The sequence below is a fragment of the Anas platyrhynchos genome, chromosome 35 (assembly GCF_047663525.1).
Source record: "Anas platyrhynchos isolate ZD024472 breed Pekin duck chromosome 35, IASCAAS_PekinDuck_T2T, whole genome shotgun sequence".
Taxonomy (NCBI): domain Eukaryota; kingdom Metazoa; phylum Chordata; class Aves; order Anseriformes; family Anatidae; genus Anas; species Anas platyrhynchos.
Window position 1 is genome coordinate 2,629,332 of NC_092623.1, and position 19,066 is coordinate 2,648,397.

At 44.3% G+C, this 19,066-nt stretch overlaps 1 protein-coding gene across 2 annotated transcripts; it reads left to right on the forward strand.

Moving 5' to 3' along the window:
* Positions 1 to 5,212: 5,212 nt before the first annotated feature.
* Positions 5,213 to 19,054, forward strand: LOC119718229 (ATPase family AAA domain-containing protein 2). 2 transcript variants are annotated; one of them, XR_011806137.1, is made up of 7 exons: positions 5,213 to 5,482; positions 7,221 to 7,375; positions 8,982 to 9,108; positions 10,090 to 10,273; positions 11,269 to 11,454; positions 12,977 to 13,439; positions 14,293 to 19,054. XR_011806137.1 is itself a non-coding variant. In XM_072032052.1 (6 exons), exons 3-6 carry the CDS (start codon positions 9,011 to 9,013, stop codon positions 13,004 to 13,006), a joined length of 498 nt encoding a protein of 165 aa, XP_071888153.1. In that variant the 5' UTR covers positions 5,213 to 5,482; positions 7,221 to 7,375; positions 8,982 to 9,010; the 3' UTR covers positions 13,007 to 13,503. The 2 variants fall into 2 exon arrangements, 1 of the variants encoding a protein (XP_071888153.1); XM_072032052.1 differs by lacking the exon at positions 14,293 to 19,054 and having other exon boundaries at positions 12,977 to 13,503.
* Positions 19,055 to 19,066: the final 12 nt, after the last annotated feature.

Below are 19,066 nucleotides of genomic sequence, written 5' to 3' on the forward strand. Positions count from 1 at the left end.
TTCAGACAGGCTCGGTGCAGTGACCACTTCCCTGGGGAGCCTGTTCCAGTGTGCAACCACGCTCTCTGTGAAGAACCTCCTCCTGATGTCAAGCCTAAATTTCCCCTGCCTCAGCTTAACCCCGTTCCCGCGGGTCCTGTCACTGGTGTTAATGGAGAAAAGGTCTCCTGCCTCTCGACACCCCCTTACGAGGAAGTTGTAGACTGCGATGAGGTCTCCCCTCAGCCTCCTCTTCTCCAGGCTGAACAGGCCCAGTGCTCAGCATCACACAAAAAGCACCCAAACATCTCCCTGGAGCACCCAAAATCCTCCCTGGAGAAACAAAGCTTTACTCTTGTGGTGTAATTGCCCGAAATAACTAGGAAAATAAAACTAACATTCACATTTTTAAGAAAAAGGTACCGCATTGAAGAGGCTTTCAAGGTAGGGCATAACTGCATTACCTGAGCGTTCCCTAGGCTCCCAACCTTAGATGCTATCGCGCTGGGGAAACTTGGCATGCTAGCACTAAGGAAGAGCACGGAGCGTAGAGTGGAGTGGGGACACCATGGCTAGGCTCTGTAACCAGGTGGGAACTCAATTTGTCTTGTGCACAAAGCTGCACTTTTTGCCACCCTGAGCCAAGGACCTGTCATGTTTTGACAAATGCTGTACCCTAGTGTACATTTCGCTCATCATAATATCATTATAATACCAAAACACACCTCCATCCAAAAAGCTACCTGCCTCCAAGGTGCGACCACCCCTCACTGAGCATGCGCCCTGAATTTCTTGGAGACTATTACTTTAAACGGAGATGGGAGAACTTTTCACCAATCATAACTAAGATATGCTTGACTAGAGCCACTCAAGCTCCACCTAAAAGATAGAAAATAATATTAATTGGCCCAAGATAGAGGGGATGGCAGGGAAGATACCACCGTCAGGGGAGATACCATCCCGAGGACATACAACATCCTTAGGACCTCCTGACTCCTGGGATCAGTTGATGGGCTGAGCCTCTCTTCCCCCCTCATTGGGACGCCTTTGGGTGAGATCTGAATACTTGCTTACAAATCTCTCTAGAGTCTTTGTTCCTTTTAACGCGTTTATTTCTAGGCTGCGCATCTGTAACACCTGTAACACCTGTGTATTTCATGCATGATAGCTTGCTTTTGCAGACAGTCACTATCGCCAGCAATAAAGAACCTGATTATCTGTTGCTGTAATAAACCATATTTGATTGCATTGTGATAGCTCTCATTAAGTGCAACTAGGGTAAGGGTGGTTATCCGTGACAGTTCAGTGTTCTGAATCCAGCCAGACCCCCAGACGGTTAATGTGTTGTTGCTGAATGTCTGACTGGAACCCCAGATGGTTAATGCGTTGTTGGTGAATGTCCGACTGGTTCAGTACCCTGAATCCGACTGGGCCCGTAATGGTTAATCAGCTACACCCCTTAACGCGACAACCCTGAATCAAACAAGCATCTCCCTTGGGCACGCAAGCACATCTCCTAGGGTACACAAGTATCTCCAAATAGCACTCAAGCATTTCTATGCAGACACCAGGAAACTTTCAGGATCACAAATCCATCTTCCTGGGACGTCCAAGAAGCTCCCTGCATCACCCAGATGTCTCCTTGGAGAAACCAAGCATCTCCCTGCGCACCCAGGGAGCATCTGGGCAGAGCAGCCAAGAAGCCCGGGGAGCACCCAGATTGTTCTTGGGATAGCCAAGAACCTCCATGGAGCAAGAAAGCATCTCCTGAGGCACCCAGGCACCTCAGGGGTGCACAAAAGTGTCTCCAGCACACACACCAGCACATGTTTTGAGAACACCAGCATCTCACTGGGCAATGGTCCATGGAGCACCCAGCACACAAGTATGATCTCAGGGAACACAAGCAATGTCAGGAACGCAGCACCCAGGCACCCCCTTGGAACACAGGCATCCCCCTGGAGCAGAGGAATGTCTGAGGCTGAGCAGGGCCAGAGTTCCGCTGCAGCCTAAGCAGGGGCTGGAGCTCAGCAGCTGCTTGAGCAGGGGCTGGCTTTGAGCAGCCCCACAGCACAACAGGAACCAAGAAATGTTGTTGTAGACCTTCCTCCTAAGTGTGATACGAAGGTTATTGGGTGTCCTGGGAAGATATTTGGGTATCTTGGGGAGACGCTTGGTTGCTCCGGGAAGAGGCATGGGTTCTCCAGGGATATATTTTGATGTCAGGGGAGGTGTTTGGTTGCCCCGAGCAAGACAGTTGGATGCTCCAGGAAGGTGCTGGATTCCCAGGGGAGTTGCTTGTCTGCTCCAAGAAGATGGGTGTTGTGCCCAGGAGGGTGCTTACACGTTCCACCGAGATGCTTAGGACCTGCAGGGAGATGCTTGAGGGACCAGGGGAGAACCTTGGGTGCAGCAGGGATATTCTTATGTGCCCTGGGGAGGGAGGTGCTTGTGTGCCCTGGGAATGTCCTTGGGCTCCCTAGGAAGATGCTCTTATTCCCCCGGGAGATACTTGGGTGCCCCAGGAGGTGCTTGAGTAATGCAGAGAGCAGTTTGTGTCCTACAGGGAGGTGCTGGAGTGCTCCAAGTGTGCTGTTGAGTTCCCTGGGCTGGTGCTTGTTTGCCCTGTTGAGATGCTTGGGTGCTCCCAGGAGGCGGCTGATTGCTCCAGACTGGCGCTGGAGTGCTTGGCGGAGAGGTATGTTTCCTCAGGTGAGAAGCACTGGTTTACTGGCGACATGTTTGTGTACCCCTGCGAGGAGCTTGTGAACAACAGGGAGCTGCTGGGGGTCCCTAGGCAGGTGCTTGGATGCCCCTGGAGTTGCTTGTGTACCCTGGGGAGATGCTATGGTGCATGAAGGAGATGCTTGGGTGCTCCAGAGACATGCCTGGGCGCCCACGTATTGTGCTTTGTTGCACCAAATCAATGGAAATGTGAGTGCTCTGGGAATGTTCTTGGCTGCCTCTGGGAGAAGACTTTGGGATCCAGGACGGGGCTCGGATGCCCTGAGGAGATGCCAGCATGCCCTGGGAAAATGCTTGGGTACCCCAGGAAGATCCTTGGTCTTCAAGAGAGGTGCCTGGGCTCCCCAGGGAGATGTTGGGCTGTTCCAGGGAGGTGAAAGGTTTCTCCGGGGAAGTGCTGGCTTCCATCCAGGAGATAATTGTGTGCTACAAGGATGTTCTTGGGTGCGTCATGGAGATGGCTGTGTGCCCATGAGTGATGCTACTGTTCCCCAGAGAGGTGCTCTGTTCCTCCAAGAAAGTTTTGGAGTGAAACGGGGGAGGTACATTGCCCTGGGTCAAACAATCATCTCCCTGGGTACAAAAACATTTCCCTGGAGAAAACAAGCACCTTCCTGGAGGACCAAGGAGTTCCTCGAGGTCTGTAAGCATTTTCCCATGGCACACAAGCACCTCTCTGGGGACCACCAGTACCTTCCTATGGTTCACAAGCACCCCTCTGGAGCAACCAAGCATCTCACAGGGACAGACAAGCACCTCCCTAAGGCACTGAAAAGCACACTTTGTGCACTCCAGCACCTCCCTGGAGGTGCACAAACCACCCTCTGCAGTACTCAAACATCTCATGGGGCATTCAAGTGACCCCAGAGGAATAGAGCATCTTCCTAAGAAGCCCAAAGATACTCTCAGGGGACCCAAGCTGCTTCTCCCCAGGGCATATAAGCATAACCCTGGGGCACAGGAAAAGCCTCCCCGGAGCACATACATTTCTTCCCTCATAATAAAATGTTCTGCCCCTGTCACCCAAGCATCTCCCTGCGGCACAGAAGCACCTCCCTGGAACAGCCAAGCACCTCACTGGAGCACTCAACAATCTCCCCACTGCACTCCTACATCTGAGTGGAGAACCCACGCATCTCCCATCTCCCCAGGGCTCCAAAACACCACCTGGGGCACACAAACCTCTCACTGCAGATGGGAAGCACCTCCCTTGGCACCCAAGAGCTTCCGTGGGGTGCACAAGCACCTACCAGGGTCATTCAAGTATGACCACGAGGCACCCAGGCATCTCCCCAGGGGACACCAGCATTTTAGTGGGGCACTCATGAATTCCCTCTTAGCACTCAAGCATCTCACTCCAGATGCACTGAAAAATTCTCCCAGACAACTGAAGAGTTGTTTACAAAAGTCAAGAACCTAACAAGAGCACTGAAACATCTCCCCAGGGCACAAAGGAACATCAAGATCCTGCCAGGCATCATCTGAAGGCGCATCAGCATTTTCCATCTGGCACCCAAGCATCTCCCTGGTCACCCAAGCGTCTTTCTGGACATCCCAGCATCTCCCCAGAGCAAACAGGCATCAATCCAGGTCATCCCTACACCTTTGATATAGTATAAACTCACTTTAGGATAGAATAAAACTTGTGGTTAAAAGTTAGCAAGGACAAAGTAAACGACATCTTGTTATCTGTAGACCTTTTGTTATGTTTAAGCATCTTGTTATTTGAAAACATCCCAGTATCTGTTAACCGTTAGTCAGGCTGAGACTTGAGATAACTTGAGTCAATTGTCTTGTCTTGTTAACTGAGACTTCCTGTTATCTGCCGACCCTCAGTTAAACTGAAAGCCAACTCAGCATTTTTACAGCTTGGAAAACAACTGATTAAGCAAAGGTGAAAAGTGCATTATGAGGAAGACCTACGGCCTTCCTCCCAAAGACCACTGCCCACATCCTGGAGACCCCGGCCCACAATTCTTGGAAGGCTTTGCGCAAGCGCAAGGACTGATAAGCTAATTAGCATACGAAGCGAGGGTAGGCGGGGTTAGGTAATGAATATGTATGCGTGCTGATTGAATATTCATTGTTTCGCTGCATAAATATGAGATATTTTGTCACTTCGAACGTGCACGATAGGCGGAAGGATCCCCCGTGCATCCAGCGCTGCAATAAAGAATATACCACTTAAAGAAATTTTGGCTTTGATCTTTAAATCACCTTCCAAAAGCCCCAAGGCTCCTCCCTTGGGCATTAGATAACGTATCCCTGGGGCACACAAGCAGGATGTCAGAGCACCAGAGAATCTCCCCAGGCCACACAAACACCTCCCTTGAATATGCAGGCACCTCCATGAGGCTTGGGTCTCTCAAGGTGCTGCTTGCTCCTCTAGTTAGGTGTGTGGGTAGTTGGGGGCTGGCGGCCGGAATATGTCGCGCTGCACGGAAAGGTGGAGCCCCTCCCTTGATGGGCAGTAGCGTGTGGGCTGTGCTGTAAGCAAGCGGAAGTGGCGCTATGGGCCTCGGGTAGATAAGCCCATGGGACTCGACAATAAACGGCGTTTGCCACCCACCACCTTGGTGTCTGTGAGCCGATGGACCGAGCGGCCTGGGGTTGGTCGCCGCTGCCCCCTGAAGGCGACAAGTGGTGCCGAAACCCGGGAAAACTCCGGGATTCGGGAGAACGGCGGCCGGAGCGGCGGGACCAGCCCGGCGGGGAGGACGCTCCCGGCCCAACAAGGAAGATGGAAACCCTTGTGAAGGTCGTATCCAAGTTGTGGAAGCTGTGGGGTGGCTCAGCTGAGGAAGCCAGGGGTGCCGGTGGGGACCGAGACCCTGGGGAAATCTGGGAGCGGCCACGGCCATGTGCGCCCCAGAACGGTGCTGAACTAGAAAACGAAGAGTCGGGTGAAGAAGCCTCCTGCGGGAACGGGGAAGAAGTGCTAGGTTTGACTAACACGTGCAAAGGGGAGAAAGCAAACGGTTGCGGGGACGACCGGGGAGGAGGTAGAAGCGCGAGAGAGGGGCAGAGAGCCGATCGGAACGGCCATCCGAAAAAACGCTGCAGTGGCTCAAACGCCTCGCTGAGAAGGCGGCGGGGAGAGCCACGAGGGAGAGAGCGGCCCGCCCGCAGGGGTGGGGGGCAGGGCCAGGACTCGACGGGAGGGGACCGGAACTCGGAGGTGAGCAGTCAGCCGAGCTCCGACTCCGGATCAGATAGCGATTCAAATTCGGAGGAGGAGGAAATGGGGACAGATAGCGAAAACATCCCCAACCGAAAGAAAGCTGCACCGCGAGGGGGAGAAATTCCTCTCACGGATTGAGAAACTTAAGATTGTGTGCGCCGTCTGGGCTCTATCGGCCATGCTAGCGTTCCCGGTCTGGGTGACAGACGGGGGGCAGAGGGTTCACTCACCAATAAACCCTGAGGATGTCCAAGCGATTGTTAAAGCCATTGCGGATAAAGGGCTTCATTCTGCAATGGTCTCCACCCTCATAGATGGTGTTTTCGGGGGAGACGACGTGCTCCTGTTTGATATAAAACAAACTTGTCGACTGATCTTTGACGGGGGGCGATGATCACTTTTAAACAAGAATGGGAGGACAACTTAAATTCAGTCCATCCAAGTAGGAAAAGTAAATGTGGAGAGCTGTATCTTGGCAAAGAAGATAGTAGGGAGCAAGGAGGTTTAGCAGTCAGGATGGAAGGTGATGCCATGAGGCTTACAGGCTAGTAATGTTGTAGTGAAAGCCAGCCTTCCTAAACAAAGCTGCCTGAATAATTCCTGTGAATAACATACTATGTTCAGCTATTTCCTAACAGAGACACGGTGCTGACTGCTTCTTCAGAGTAACGTGAGTTAGTGATACTACTGAAACAGTTGGGGTTCAGATGTAGATCTGATTTCTCCTAAGCACGCTGAATTCACAGCTGTTGATCCTCCAGAGGAGGCTTTGCAATTGAACACGTGGAGAATAGGTAAATTTCCCGCTGTTGTTTTCCTCTCCTCTTGTTTTGTTTTGTTTTTTTCCTAGTAGCATAGGCTTAAGACTCTGAAGAAACGGGCTGCTTTTTTTCATTTCCAACACTGGCTGTTCCTCCTCAGCCCCGCCTTGTATTTTTTCAGTCATAGGGTATGTGAATGTAAATTCTTGGGAGAGAGGTAGAAAACTCTGTTTCAACTGTTGTTTTTTCAGCTGTGTGGGGAGAACAAATAGGGTGGTTTTGAATATTCTGGCTCTTACTCAGAGCAGCATGTGGAGGGAGAGAGATGCGTTTGCTTTTTTAGTGCAATGGCTTCAGAAGCAAGAGGGGAAAAAACACTTTCTCTGGGAGCTGGAGAAGGTGTCCTAATCACCGGAGAGGTTTCTAAATGGCATATCTTTGCGAGTGTTCCTGTCGTCCGGAGGTTTTTGTTTGTTTGTTTGCCTTTGGAAGGTTTTCCTCTTAATATTCACGTCCTTCAGCAGAAGTGAGAAATGTGATTTTCTTTTGTGCAGTGTCACGGACCCTCCGAAATCTGCTGGGAATGATGAATACCTCGCCCAGTACCAATGTGATGACGGTGGAGAGAAGGAGAAACCAAGAAGATGAAAAGAACGTGACCTCATTTCCAAAGAAAACGTTTTGTCCGGCAAAGAGTCTTCTGAGCCTGGTGAGAAATTGCAGTAAACTTCCTCTCTCGAGTCTGACACTGAATGTAGCTCTAAAAACCTTTCCTCCTCAGCTATTACAGAGAGATGCCAAGATACAAAGAACGAGACTAGTGAAGAGAAGGAGAGTCAAAAAGCAGGTCCATCCAGCAAGAGAAGGATAAAGTTGAATGCAAAGAATACAAACTGGAGCTCCTGATTGGCTTCATGCTGCACTCTGTGCTGTTCTTGTCCTAATCCTGGTCTCTCCATAGATAATATGGTTTAAATCCAAATAGAATCATGCGATGAGGAAGATGTCCCTGCAACAAATTCAACATCTAAAATCAAAGGCTACATTTTTCCGTGGTTTTCTTCCTGAGCAGAAGTGCGTAGTACTCCTTTTATATTAATGTAGAGATGATTTCAAACAGTCTTGAAGTGCTTGATGACTTAACAGTCTGCAGATTTATTATCAAATCAAAAGAACGTGACTTGGTAGACTATTTTTTTCGCAGTTTTGAATGACCAGTAGGAAGAAGGTTGTTCCGGCATCAAACAGGATCTTGGCTTCACCCGGACAAGCACTCTCACCAATTTTCATGGCACTTTTTAAAAGATCAGTAGAGAATATTTTACAAGTTGTGCAGAAGATGTTCCCGTATGCACAGCTTGCGCTAAAGGAGGACCGACAGCAAGATATAACCACAGCATCCACTTCTTTATAATTCTGCTAAAGCAAAAACTTGTGGTTTGTGCAATCAACTTAAACCTTTCAGATATAACGATGGTAGAATTTTATTTTTTGCATGTGCATGTCTTTCTTTTGGGCATGTCTGGAAGATAACGCGTAGGTTTTATTCTGGATTCAAAACTGAAATGCCAAATGGAAACTCTGAATGACTCAATACACAGTAAAGGACGATGCGTTCTCTACTGAAGCATCCTGCTTCTGACGACAGCTAAGATAATTAGCATTTGTAGCGGTTGACTTGAGGTTTGAAGTATAATGCACCTATTTTTCTTTAAAAAATCAAAACTCAGATATTTGGAGGGGAAGCATTTCTAGGTCAATGTTTCTAATTCCTTTCTGAAGAATGTCAGGACCAGGATACAAGTGTAACTGGTCTAAGCTAAATATTGTTGTAGCTATCATCATTTTTAACCAGTCTCCTAATGTAAATGTTTGTGGATCATACTATACACGTGCATGTGAGATCAATTAGCATTGATACTTACTAGATGAATGGAATTCTGTGACCATCACATCCTTTATCACCGTGCTTTCATTGTGGGAACCTCCTCCGGAAAGAATTGGTCTTGTTTTTTTTTTTTTTTAGTTATTTAGCAACTGCAGAAATTGTTGGTAATCTCCTTTATTCCAAGGGGGAGAAAAAAATCACCAAGAGTAGCATACCTTATACGCACATATCAGTGGGACTTAGTACGGCTTTGTAGGGCCTTGTGCCATCTCCTTAAATCTGTGGTGGGATGAACTCTAGGAAATAGCTTTCAGTGTGTGCTCTCAAATGAAGAAAGGGTTTTGGCACTGATTTAGAAGCTGTATTAATGTAAGAGAAAGAGACAAAGGGTATTCAGGAAAGTTAACAAACCCCTTTTGCCTTTCAGACCATTTAAATCCTATTTTACAAGATGATATGTTCGATGGTGATGATGATGCATCCTTGGTTTCTGGAGATGAATTAAAAGATGGAATGCCTGACGGACCAGAGAAAAAACGCCTCTGTTTCAGCAGGTAAAGAAAGATAGATCCCTGTTACGTTTAAATTCTCAGGTCTGCTGAGTCTTTGTAAACAGTTCCAGCTGTTAAAAGTGCGAGGGGTGGTAGATGAAGGGGTAACATCAAGTTTGTGTGTTGAAGGGGTGCTTGGTATTCACAAGAAGAAAGGGTAAAGGGACTAAAGTTGTAATGAAGTTGCTGTGAATGACCAAATTGAAAAGCCCAGGCTTCTCTTCCTAAGCCAAAGTGATCTGTAGACTACCAGAACACGTTGACTTAATCCATGGCATTCTTTGAAAGACTCAAGACCACATAAATGTCCTGCCTGTCCTTTTAGCTAAAAATACCCCAACTTTATGGGTTTGTGTTGCCACCTTTTGTCCTTCTGTTTTCCAGGATTGTTAAACCAGTAGTGAATTATGTAGCCGAAAGAAAACTGAGAAATGGCTTGTTAAAACACCTTGAGAAAAATTTGAACGGTGTCTTTATTTGTTAAGCCACCAAGTTGTGTTAATCTTTTGGTATTTTAGTATGGAAGTCATGCAAGCCCACCGTTGGAAAGTTAGATCATGTTGTTGCAGCTGGATCAGTTATTTTTCTCAGTTTCTATTGCTGTGCTGTCCAGAAGATTTTCTGTGCTTCAGAGCAAAGCTAAGTCTCTAGCATCTTTGATTTAAGCCAGCAAAGGAACAGCCTGATTGTAGTGGGGAAAGAAATGCTCCTAGCAAATTTATTTCCTAGTAGTAAAGCAAGATTGCAGGGATATTAATTGGCAGTCTTGGTTTAGTAAAGAATAGGAAACACAAGGGAAGAAGATGAAACAATTGGAATGCCTGAATAACTTAACTGGAAATCTTACATGTATTTAATATACCACTGCCATTTGGATTATTTGGGGAGGGAAAAGAGAGTCTATAGGAAAAGTACTTGGAACATCTGTGTGTCTGTCTATTCAGCACCTCATTTATAAACTTGTTTTCTTAACTCTTGTTCTAGGAGTGCTTTCTGCGAACCAACATCACGCCGGCCCCGTCTGCTAATAGTAGGAAAAGAAGGGTACGGCCAGGTTTCATACGTGGCACCCGCGGTGTTGCACGCTTTGGAGAAGTTTCCCGTTCACACCCTGGACCTTTCTGTTCTGCTTACAAACGTTGCACTGCCAGAAGAAATCTGCGGACAGGTACCTTTTTTCTTTTTATTCTCATCGGATTCTCTGACTGTATGTAAAGGATCAATCGAGTTGCAAGTAAGGTGAGCAAAATTCATTGGTAATGGAGGTGGCCTTGTTTTAATGTGCTGGGATGTTTGCTTCTGTCTGAAAATCCCCTTTTCTTTTAGACAGCACCGCAAACAATCTGGATGTTGTACATGTCCACATTTTCCATACCCAATTTCACAGTGAGGATGTTGCTAGCAGCTCAGGAAGCTGGGCGGTGTTGCTAATAAACATCTCTTTGTGGAAAGAAATACTGCTCATCTCCCTGGGATCCAGAAAGTAGTTCTCATTGCCTCCTAAGGCTGTGTGCTCCCAGTAGATGGCTCTGTACCAGACTGCATGTCAGCTACTTTTTGTAGCCTTCTTTTAAATTATAGTAGTAAGGCAACCAAGGTTTGGGGCTTGTGTTTATTTTGTTTTCACACGGACATAGACAACTTGTGCCGTTGCAGTATGTGCAATAAAAGCATTAACATTCACAAAACACTTCATTTGCACGCTGATGTGGTTTTAACTAGAGAAAATGAACAGATTTGGTGTTTTCACTTTTAGGCAGGAAATCCATTTTATTGTTTGGCATCACTACCTCAAAATATTTTTACCTTTAGTGGAAACGTTTGAGAGCCATACAAGTAAGGACAGACATGTTACACGACTGAATACTGATGTGTCCCATAAGAGGGACATTTCCTTTCTTTGTTAAGCGATGATTGTGGCTGTGGCCATACAGCTACGGTGTCTAGCCACTGCCTGAATATATCCTTCCCATCTTCTGACTAGAGTTCTCCGAATACTGATAATCTGAAAGGGTGCCCAGAGAAATTCCTTATGTGAAAGGATGCTTGCCACTCTGTTCACGTTGCTTCATTTCATGGGGCAGTCAGATGGCTATGTAGCTATGTATTAACAGGTTATTCTCCGTGTTTCAGTTTTCTTACCCAAGCTTTCCTTTTCACTAGCTGATCCGAAATGCTCAGAAGACAGCACCAAGCATAATTTATGTCCCAGATATCCATTTATGGTGGGACAACGCTGGACCTGCCTTGAAACTTACTTTTCTAACTCTACTACGTAACATTCCAGCATTTTCGCCAGTTTTGCTGCTTGCTACGTCTGATGTATGTCACTCAGATCTCCCAGAAGAGGTATTTGTCAATACTTTTCTTACTATTTCTTCAGTGTCTTGTAATTTATGAATGCTTTCAGCATCAAAATGCTGTGCTTTGTTAAATGCATACTGTTATTACTCAGGCACCCTAACAAATCACTTAAAATTTGCTTAGAGAAAAAGAATACTGTGAAAGCATCTGCTTAAGGTTTTTTCTGAGTCAAGCAAGTGACGTTCACCCCTTTCTCATGCATGCAAATAATAAATTAATACAATAATTCCGGTGGCTACAAAGTGGTTCAGTCAAGAATATGCAGTGCTTGAAATGACAAGAGGATGTCTTTACTGAAGAGATTTCTTCTGACAGTCTGCCATTCCATGCTATGTTGGGTAAACTGCTAATAATGCAATTTAGTAGAGAATTGAAATGCAATTTAGTAGAGAATTGAAACACTTTGATTTAAAAAAAAAGAAATCAGTTTCTTTCTTCAGATAGGCCAAAGCTTTCCAAGCTGGAAAGCTGAGTTCCAATTTCTGCTCAAGTAACTTTGGAATGGAATTCTAGTTGTATTCCTAAATAAACTGTAGTAAAAGTACATGCAGGACTTCATTGACTTCTGAGAGTTTACATTAAGGGAAGGTGCCCAAAACAGGAACACGCTGTTCTCATTCTGATTATTTTGTCTCAGTTAGTGGGGGAAGAGAACGGGTCTTACCTAGACGTGTTTATTATCAACTGCTTTGAAAGTGCTTGAGTTCCCACAGAAGTTTTTGTACAGGTTCTGAATTCCTTCTAAAATAAGTAGTGAAATTCCTTACCTACCTTTTAATACTAGAAATGGAAAATGGAGGAAGACGTAGAGGTACTAGCTACTTCAGGCACCTTTTGGTAGAGAAATAAAAACTCAGCAAAAAGCTCTCACTTGTCTGCTGAAGCCTTTCTCTTCCCTCTATAGCCATAAAGGTTCTAAGTAAAGGATGCATCAAGGCAAGTAAATACAAAGGAAGTGATGTTGGACGTGGTGAAAGGCATTACTTTATCAGTGTAGCATACAATCCCTTCAGTGAGCTTTAATTCTACAGGTGATTCTTAAAGGTGATATTTGAATTTGCCGTGTCAGCCTGTGAAAATGTAGCCTTTTAAGGCCAGGAAGATAACTTTTTTCAGTTTGTGTTCTTCAGGTTATTATTAATTTTAAAAGGTACTCGTCTTTTTGGAATAGAAGATGAGTTTTTGTGGCCTTTAAATCTGAAACGTCTTTCCTCCTTCTGCTTTAGATCCAAAAATTATTTAATAAGGAATTTGGAGAAGTGTGCAATATTGAGTTGTCTGGTAGGGCAGAGAGAGCAGCTTTTTTTGAGGACCTAATTCTAAATCAAGTGGCTAAGCCTCCTGTAAAGAAAACAGGTGAGGAGGATATAAGAAGTACATCTAAAACTTTCCTATTGAAGTTACTAGCTCTTTGGGATTTGCTTTAGTGGTCATTTTCTGTCAGTAATTTGTCATATGCTTGTATTTGAGTACTGTAAATTGGCTAATTTTTCCTGATTAATTGAAGTTGATCGGGCATTGGAAGTCCTGCCTGTAGCACCAGCGGCTGAGCCTCAGAAGCCACAAGAGGAAGAAGTAGGGATGCTGGAGGAGGAAGAGGAGGATACCTTGCGTGAACTTAGAATTTTCTTGAGGGACGTTACTCACAGACTTGCCACTGACAGACGTTTCAGGGAATTTGCAAAGCCCTTTGAAACATGGTGAAATTTCCCACCCTTGATGGGTCTAACACAAAAACTCTTTTCTCCCTTCTCTCCCCTGTCCTCTTTCTTAATGTAGGCAGTTGAGAAAGCCGAAATTGGAACAAAAAAAAGAATATAACACAGGTAAGTGGCTGTAACTCCCCGGGATACCTATTTACGCTGGTTACTGAAGAGGATGGCACTTGGTCACTCCATCGCTTTCATTTGGCCCCAAAGCCTTCTGTAGTCAGCTGAATTCACTCATCAGTGACTTTTCTGTGAAGAGAGGTAGGTGCAAATAGGAGATTTTATGAATTCCTTGGGGAGGGAGCAGTGTGAATTGCAGCTTGGTAGGCACAAAGCAAACTGTTCTAATTGTGCAAAGTAAATTGATACTTGGTAAGTTCAAACTTAGTTTTATAGTTGGCAACCACAAAAGTAAACCTTAGCTGTGATCCTACCACCACAGTGGCGTAGCTCTTCCCTTCCCCTTGTCCTCTTGGCTCTTTTAATGACAGTGCAAGCAACAAACGTGTGCCAAAGGGTGCTGTATGGTAAACAATGGGCAGGCTTTTTTCTAAAAAGCACGAGTTTGAGTTATGTGGTGTTTGGGTGTTTCTCTTGAAACGATTCTTACCTCCTTGAGCTGTTAGATCATAATGCAGGAAATGAAAGTGCTGCATGCATAAACAGAGTAATAAAACATACACCTCTTAGGAAGAGGCTTGCAATGTAATAGTGTTTGTTTTGAGCACTGTTAGATACAGTTTGACATGAATGGAGTGAAAACACCTTAGAGAAAGGTGTTGATTGTTCTCCCTTTTCCAAGACAGAAATAACTGGAGTAGATTTCCCTCCTGCATGGAACAAAAGTTGCACGTTTGTTTTTGTCTGGATAGCTTTCAGTCTCTTTAAGAATTTCTCTACAGGTCACAGTTTTAAGTAGACAGTTTAAACGTGCAGAGCGATAAGTAAGTGGAATGCAGTGGTTGTGACAACAACTTCTGATCTGAAACTTAAGAAAAATCAATCCACTTCAGGGTGCCTTTTTTGTTTGTCTGTTTACATTTTACAAGAGCAATGGTGAAATAAGGAGAATCCCATCTTCAGTGTTTCAAAATACTTTGTTTCTGCGTTTCAGTCACCAGAACATTGAGGAGTAGAGCTGGTGCAAAAACTGTGAGACGAGTCCACGGAGAAAACAGGGACTTGGAGCTGCGCCGCAGCTGTAGCGTCGGATGCAGTCGGTACTCTACTACTAACTCATCCATTCTATTTGACAAACTTATAACAAAGTAAGTCCTCTTTTCTTGCAGACCTCTTAAAATGATCTTTCTTAGCAAGGCTTTGCACTATGGCATGGTGTTGGCCTCGACTTGCTCTGTATTTTGACAGCAAAGAGGTATGGCTGCTCCTGGCATTGAGAGTTCAATTCGTTGAGTTTTCCCCATTTGGCAGTTTTCTTAGCATCAGAAGTGCGTTCATTTTTAATGAACTTTTTGTTCCATACTCACAAAAGTGAATGTAATGGTTGATTAAGAAACTGAGGACGGTTTGATACAGTCAAAGCAAAGTAGTCCTAGCAGTTCTGCATTTCTGTCCATGGTTTATTTCTGTTTCTGAAGCCAAAATTGTTTTCTGCTTCAGAATTTGCTTTCCTTGCATTTCATCATTTTCTACAACACGAAACTGAGATTCCCATGTAGAGAAGAACAAACAGCCTTTCCTCGGTTAACAAAAAATGACTTAATGCTACTGTGCAGAGCAACTTAAGTAGGATTAAAAGTTGACATAATTTTTTTATAACATCTTACTAGGATGTCAGAATTCTTATTTTCCTCCTGCATTTAAATATATATATTTTAAATGTGCTCAGTAAGAGGGGAAAATAAACCTGAAAACAGCGTATGGTTGCAAATCCTCAAAAGCTTGTTCTTAAATCTCTATCAAAAATAAAGATTTGACCTAATTTTTTGGTAATGTCTAAAATCTTGGCTAAGTGTCAATGACTTTTGCTTTGTGCATACTACATTAAAATCTCTTACTGATTATGTGTGCTGTTTTATTTTTTTCGTACATGCCTAACTTTGCTCTTACATGTCAACTTTGTATCTTAGTACTGCGGAAGTTGTGCTACAAAAAATGGCTGAAATGGAGCAGATGCGTAGATGCCAAAGATGTTGGGAAGATGTTGAGGTACAAATGACAGAGCAAATACTCCGTCAGTTTGCCACTTTTGTAGAGTATTTCACGTAGGGAAGTAACTTAGTTGTAATTTTAATTGAACTGAAATAACTTCCTTCCAAAGAATAGCGTGGTCTAAACTACCATTTGGTCTTGCTCTCTGGTTATATCTTCATGTCTTACTGATACGGTTGTGCTCCAGATATCTTTTCAGAGTGGAGGAAGCATCTTCTGCAGAAGATGTGGGATAACGGGGAGATGCTGCAATGCATGTCTTCCACTCCAGTTTCTGAATTGCCTTCTGCTTTTTGAATGGACACTGTTTACAAACAGCTGTTTCGGACTTGGGTTTTTACTCCAAATGTTACTAAAAGCTCTGCCTGGGGGACTGAATATGCAAAAAGACTGGTGCTTTCCATCAGCTTGGCAGTTTAAGCTGTTTAGCTTTTTATCCTTAACTCCTAAATCATATTTCTCGTCATGCTCAGGAACGCACTTACTTGGAAAGCTTAACAAAAGGCAGTGCATAGCTTCCTGTGTTGGTCACTCGCTCGAATTTTGATTCCTGTTAACGTTTTTTTTCCTGAGAGCTCACAAAGAATCTCCAGTATCATGTAGCTTTAATCATCTGTTACAGGCAAATGGAGCTGTTTTCTTTAATTGACCTAACTTGCATTTCGGAATTCTTCCTTGGTTGCAAACTGCTCCCAGAGTTTTCAGGAACTGGAAGCCTTTCAAATTTCCAGCTGAATGAACTGATGGCTACTTTATGTATATTTGTTCGTGTGCTGGCCTTGCCTGAGAGCTTAAATAAACCCCTGTCTCTAGAGGAACCCCTGTTAAAGTTGTATGCAGCAATCATACTTCCTCTGTCTTAGTGTTGCTCTATTAAATTAAACTATTTTATTAAATTACTGTTCTTTTGAATGATAGGCACATCATTTTAAAACTTCCCGATAACCTACTTTCATAGCTTTTTGTTTAGCTCTGAATGTCCTTCTTTTCCTCTCAAATCACAGAATGGTTGAGGTTAAAAGGGGCCTCTGGAGGTCACCTGGTCCAACCTTCCCCTGCTCAAGCAGGGACACCTAGAGCTGGTTGCCCAGGGCTGTGAAATGAATCCAGAATTGTCCACAGTACTTTTTATTAGCATCTCTCACACGCCTGTATGATTTCTTTTGGTATGTCTGCTAGAAAGGTAGTTCTTTTTCCCTGGTTCTGTCACGCTGTAGGTTATTAACCTATGATTAACTAACGCACTCAGTTGTGTATCTGGGCAAGTATTTAACCACTGCATGTACTGAGCCCTGGTTTAGAGCAGAAATTCTTGTTACTGATTGTGGGTGCACGCAATCATATTCCCATTCTCTCCTCTTGTGCAATAATTTATTTTTTGTGTGTATAGGGGGTGCCTCGATAGTGTTACTGTGTAAGCATCAACAGACAGACGTGTCTGTCAGTGGATGTACGTGTATGCACGTCTGTTTTTCTGCACGTTTGTGACCGATCTTTCTTGCTGCTTGGAATTAGGAGAACCTTGATATCTTCACCTGTGTGAAGTCAGACTTTGAAAGAACTGGACCTGGCAGTCCAGATGAGATTGGTGAGTTCTGGTTTTAAGTTTTCTTTACTCTGTTCTAACCAAAAGCCTTGTCTTAAACAATGGAAACAAGCTAATCTACTGGGTATTTGTCTTCTGTAAAAATTCTGTGTTGCTTTTGATTTCACAAGCCTTAGTATGAGCTCTAGGGCTGTACTGTAGTGAGCTCAGAACAGGTGAAAAAAAAAAGTAGATGAGCTGACGAGTTAGATTATGTGATAGAGCTCACCTGCACACCTGCAAAGGAGCTCAGAGAGACAGTGACAGGAGGCTGAGCCCCAGAAAATAGTTTGCTCCTCCCTTCAGAGGCGCAGAGGAGCAGAGAGATGCACAGTGGCAGGTGGGAACCCGAGGGAAGTTCTTCAGAGGAAGAATGGCTGGGCCATGGACTAGTAAGGGAGAAGCAGAGTTGACTCCTTTGGAGGTTTAGTTAGGAAAACATTAGCTCAAAGTCTTAACAAGAGTAGCTTGAATACAAGGCGGGGGCCAGTCTAGAGGGAGAAGCTTGGTTAAAGTGTGTGGGTTTCAGGGAGCTGTGCAGTAGAGACTTGTAGAGAGGAATTTTAAATAGCATGTTGAATGGGAAATGAGCCCGGGTCAATTAATTGATGATCAAAATGCAAACTACAATTTTAAATCAGGAAAGAGCTAGAATATACTTTTATAATGAAAAATACGCCAGAAAAGAGTGAGGAAAGTGTCAGTGTTGTTATAAAGGAAGTTTAAAGGAAGTTATTGGAAAAAGGAAAGGGTTAGAGGAGCAATAAAGCAGAGAAATTCATGCTGTTGTGATAGAAGGGTTGGAACACCAAGGACTGGAGATGGTAGTGATCACAAACTCATTTACTGATCGCTCAGTTTTCCGTGTGCTGTCTGTATACCCCATGGCACCTACCTTGCATTCAGAAAGTAATGCAGCCTTTGGGGTTAAAAAATAAAAACCAAAGAGGGCAGTGCTTTCCAAGAAAAAAAGATAAGTCCTTTTGGCAAACAGGTAGGTGAATGGAGTATGTATGTTCCTTCCTCGGTGTCCTGCTGTTAACGTGAGAGGATATTCTCCAGAACCCAGTAGATAATTGCACTCTGGTTCTTGTGTGTTTTACCATCTTTCATGAAACAACTTCAGGTTACTTGACAGAAGCTAATGGCCTAAGCTTATGTGCATTTGGCATTGTTTTCTCATTGGTGAGCTTCAAGCCTGTGTCTGGCCCATTATTGCTCACAGAATTTGTGGCAGAGCTAGACTTGGACTTAGATTACTACGCTTAGTCTTAGCCCTACAGATTATTAAAACCCTTTCCACTAAATACTTTCTGAAACTAAGAAGCGACTTTCTGAAATAGCTGTTTTCAGAAGATCTGCATCTTAGCTAAGCAATAGGACAGAATTTTGCCTGTTGTTAAACACTGAGGCTGACGACAAGTCCATCAGCAGTTTCAGAGAGGACAGAACAATGTCTAGATGCATGCTCATCTGCTAGGATTTGTGATTTCTGAAACGTGACTTGCATAAATTCATCTTAAGGTTTTGCAGGATCCACTGTGTCCTTAAAATAATGATAATAATAAAACTTACAGGCATCTGTGTAATGCATTTTGGATTTCATATAATTTGCAAAAGTACTTAGCGATTCGTTGTCATTTTGTGGTACACTACAAACATCAAAAGGAAGTGAGAACAAAGAAAATGGTGGTGAAGATGTTCCAAGGCGTTACAACCTTCGACAGAGTAAACCTGCTGACCGCTACCAAGCTCCTATGGAAAGTAGGTTGAACGCACAGTTTCTCTTAAAACCTTATTTCTTGCACATAAGTGAGATAAAACTTTTGAATGCAAATACATGTGTTTGCGCACACAGTTCTGTTTCAGTTCTGTACCTTCATTCTGCACATGAACTTCACTGTTTTTATCAGACACGTGTGTCCTGTGGACATTGTATTTCTTTGCTGTTTGGCATACTTAGTGCTATGTATCCTTGATATAACAGTACTTAATCACACTTAATAGTCTTGCTCTTGTGATTTTCAGTTCACCTTTAAGCAGGGCGTAGTTTTCCACTTGTGCCATGCACTGATGAAAAGCAAAAACAGTTAAAAATTCTTCTGGAATTAGGGATGAGTGAAACACGTGG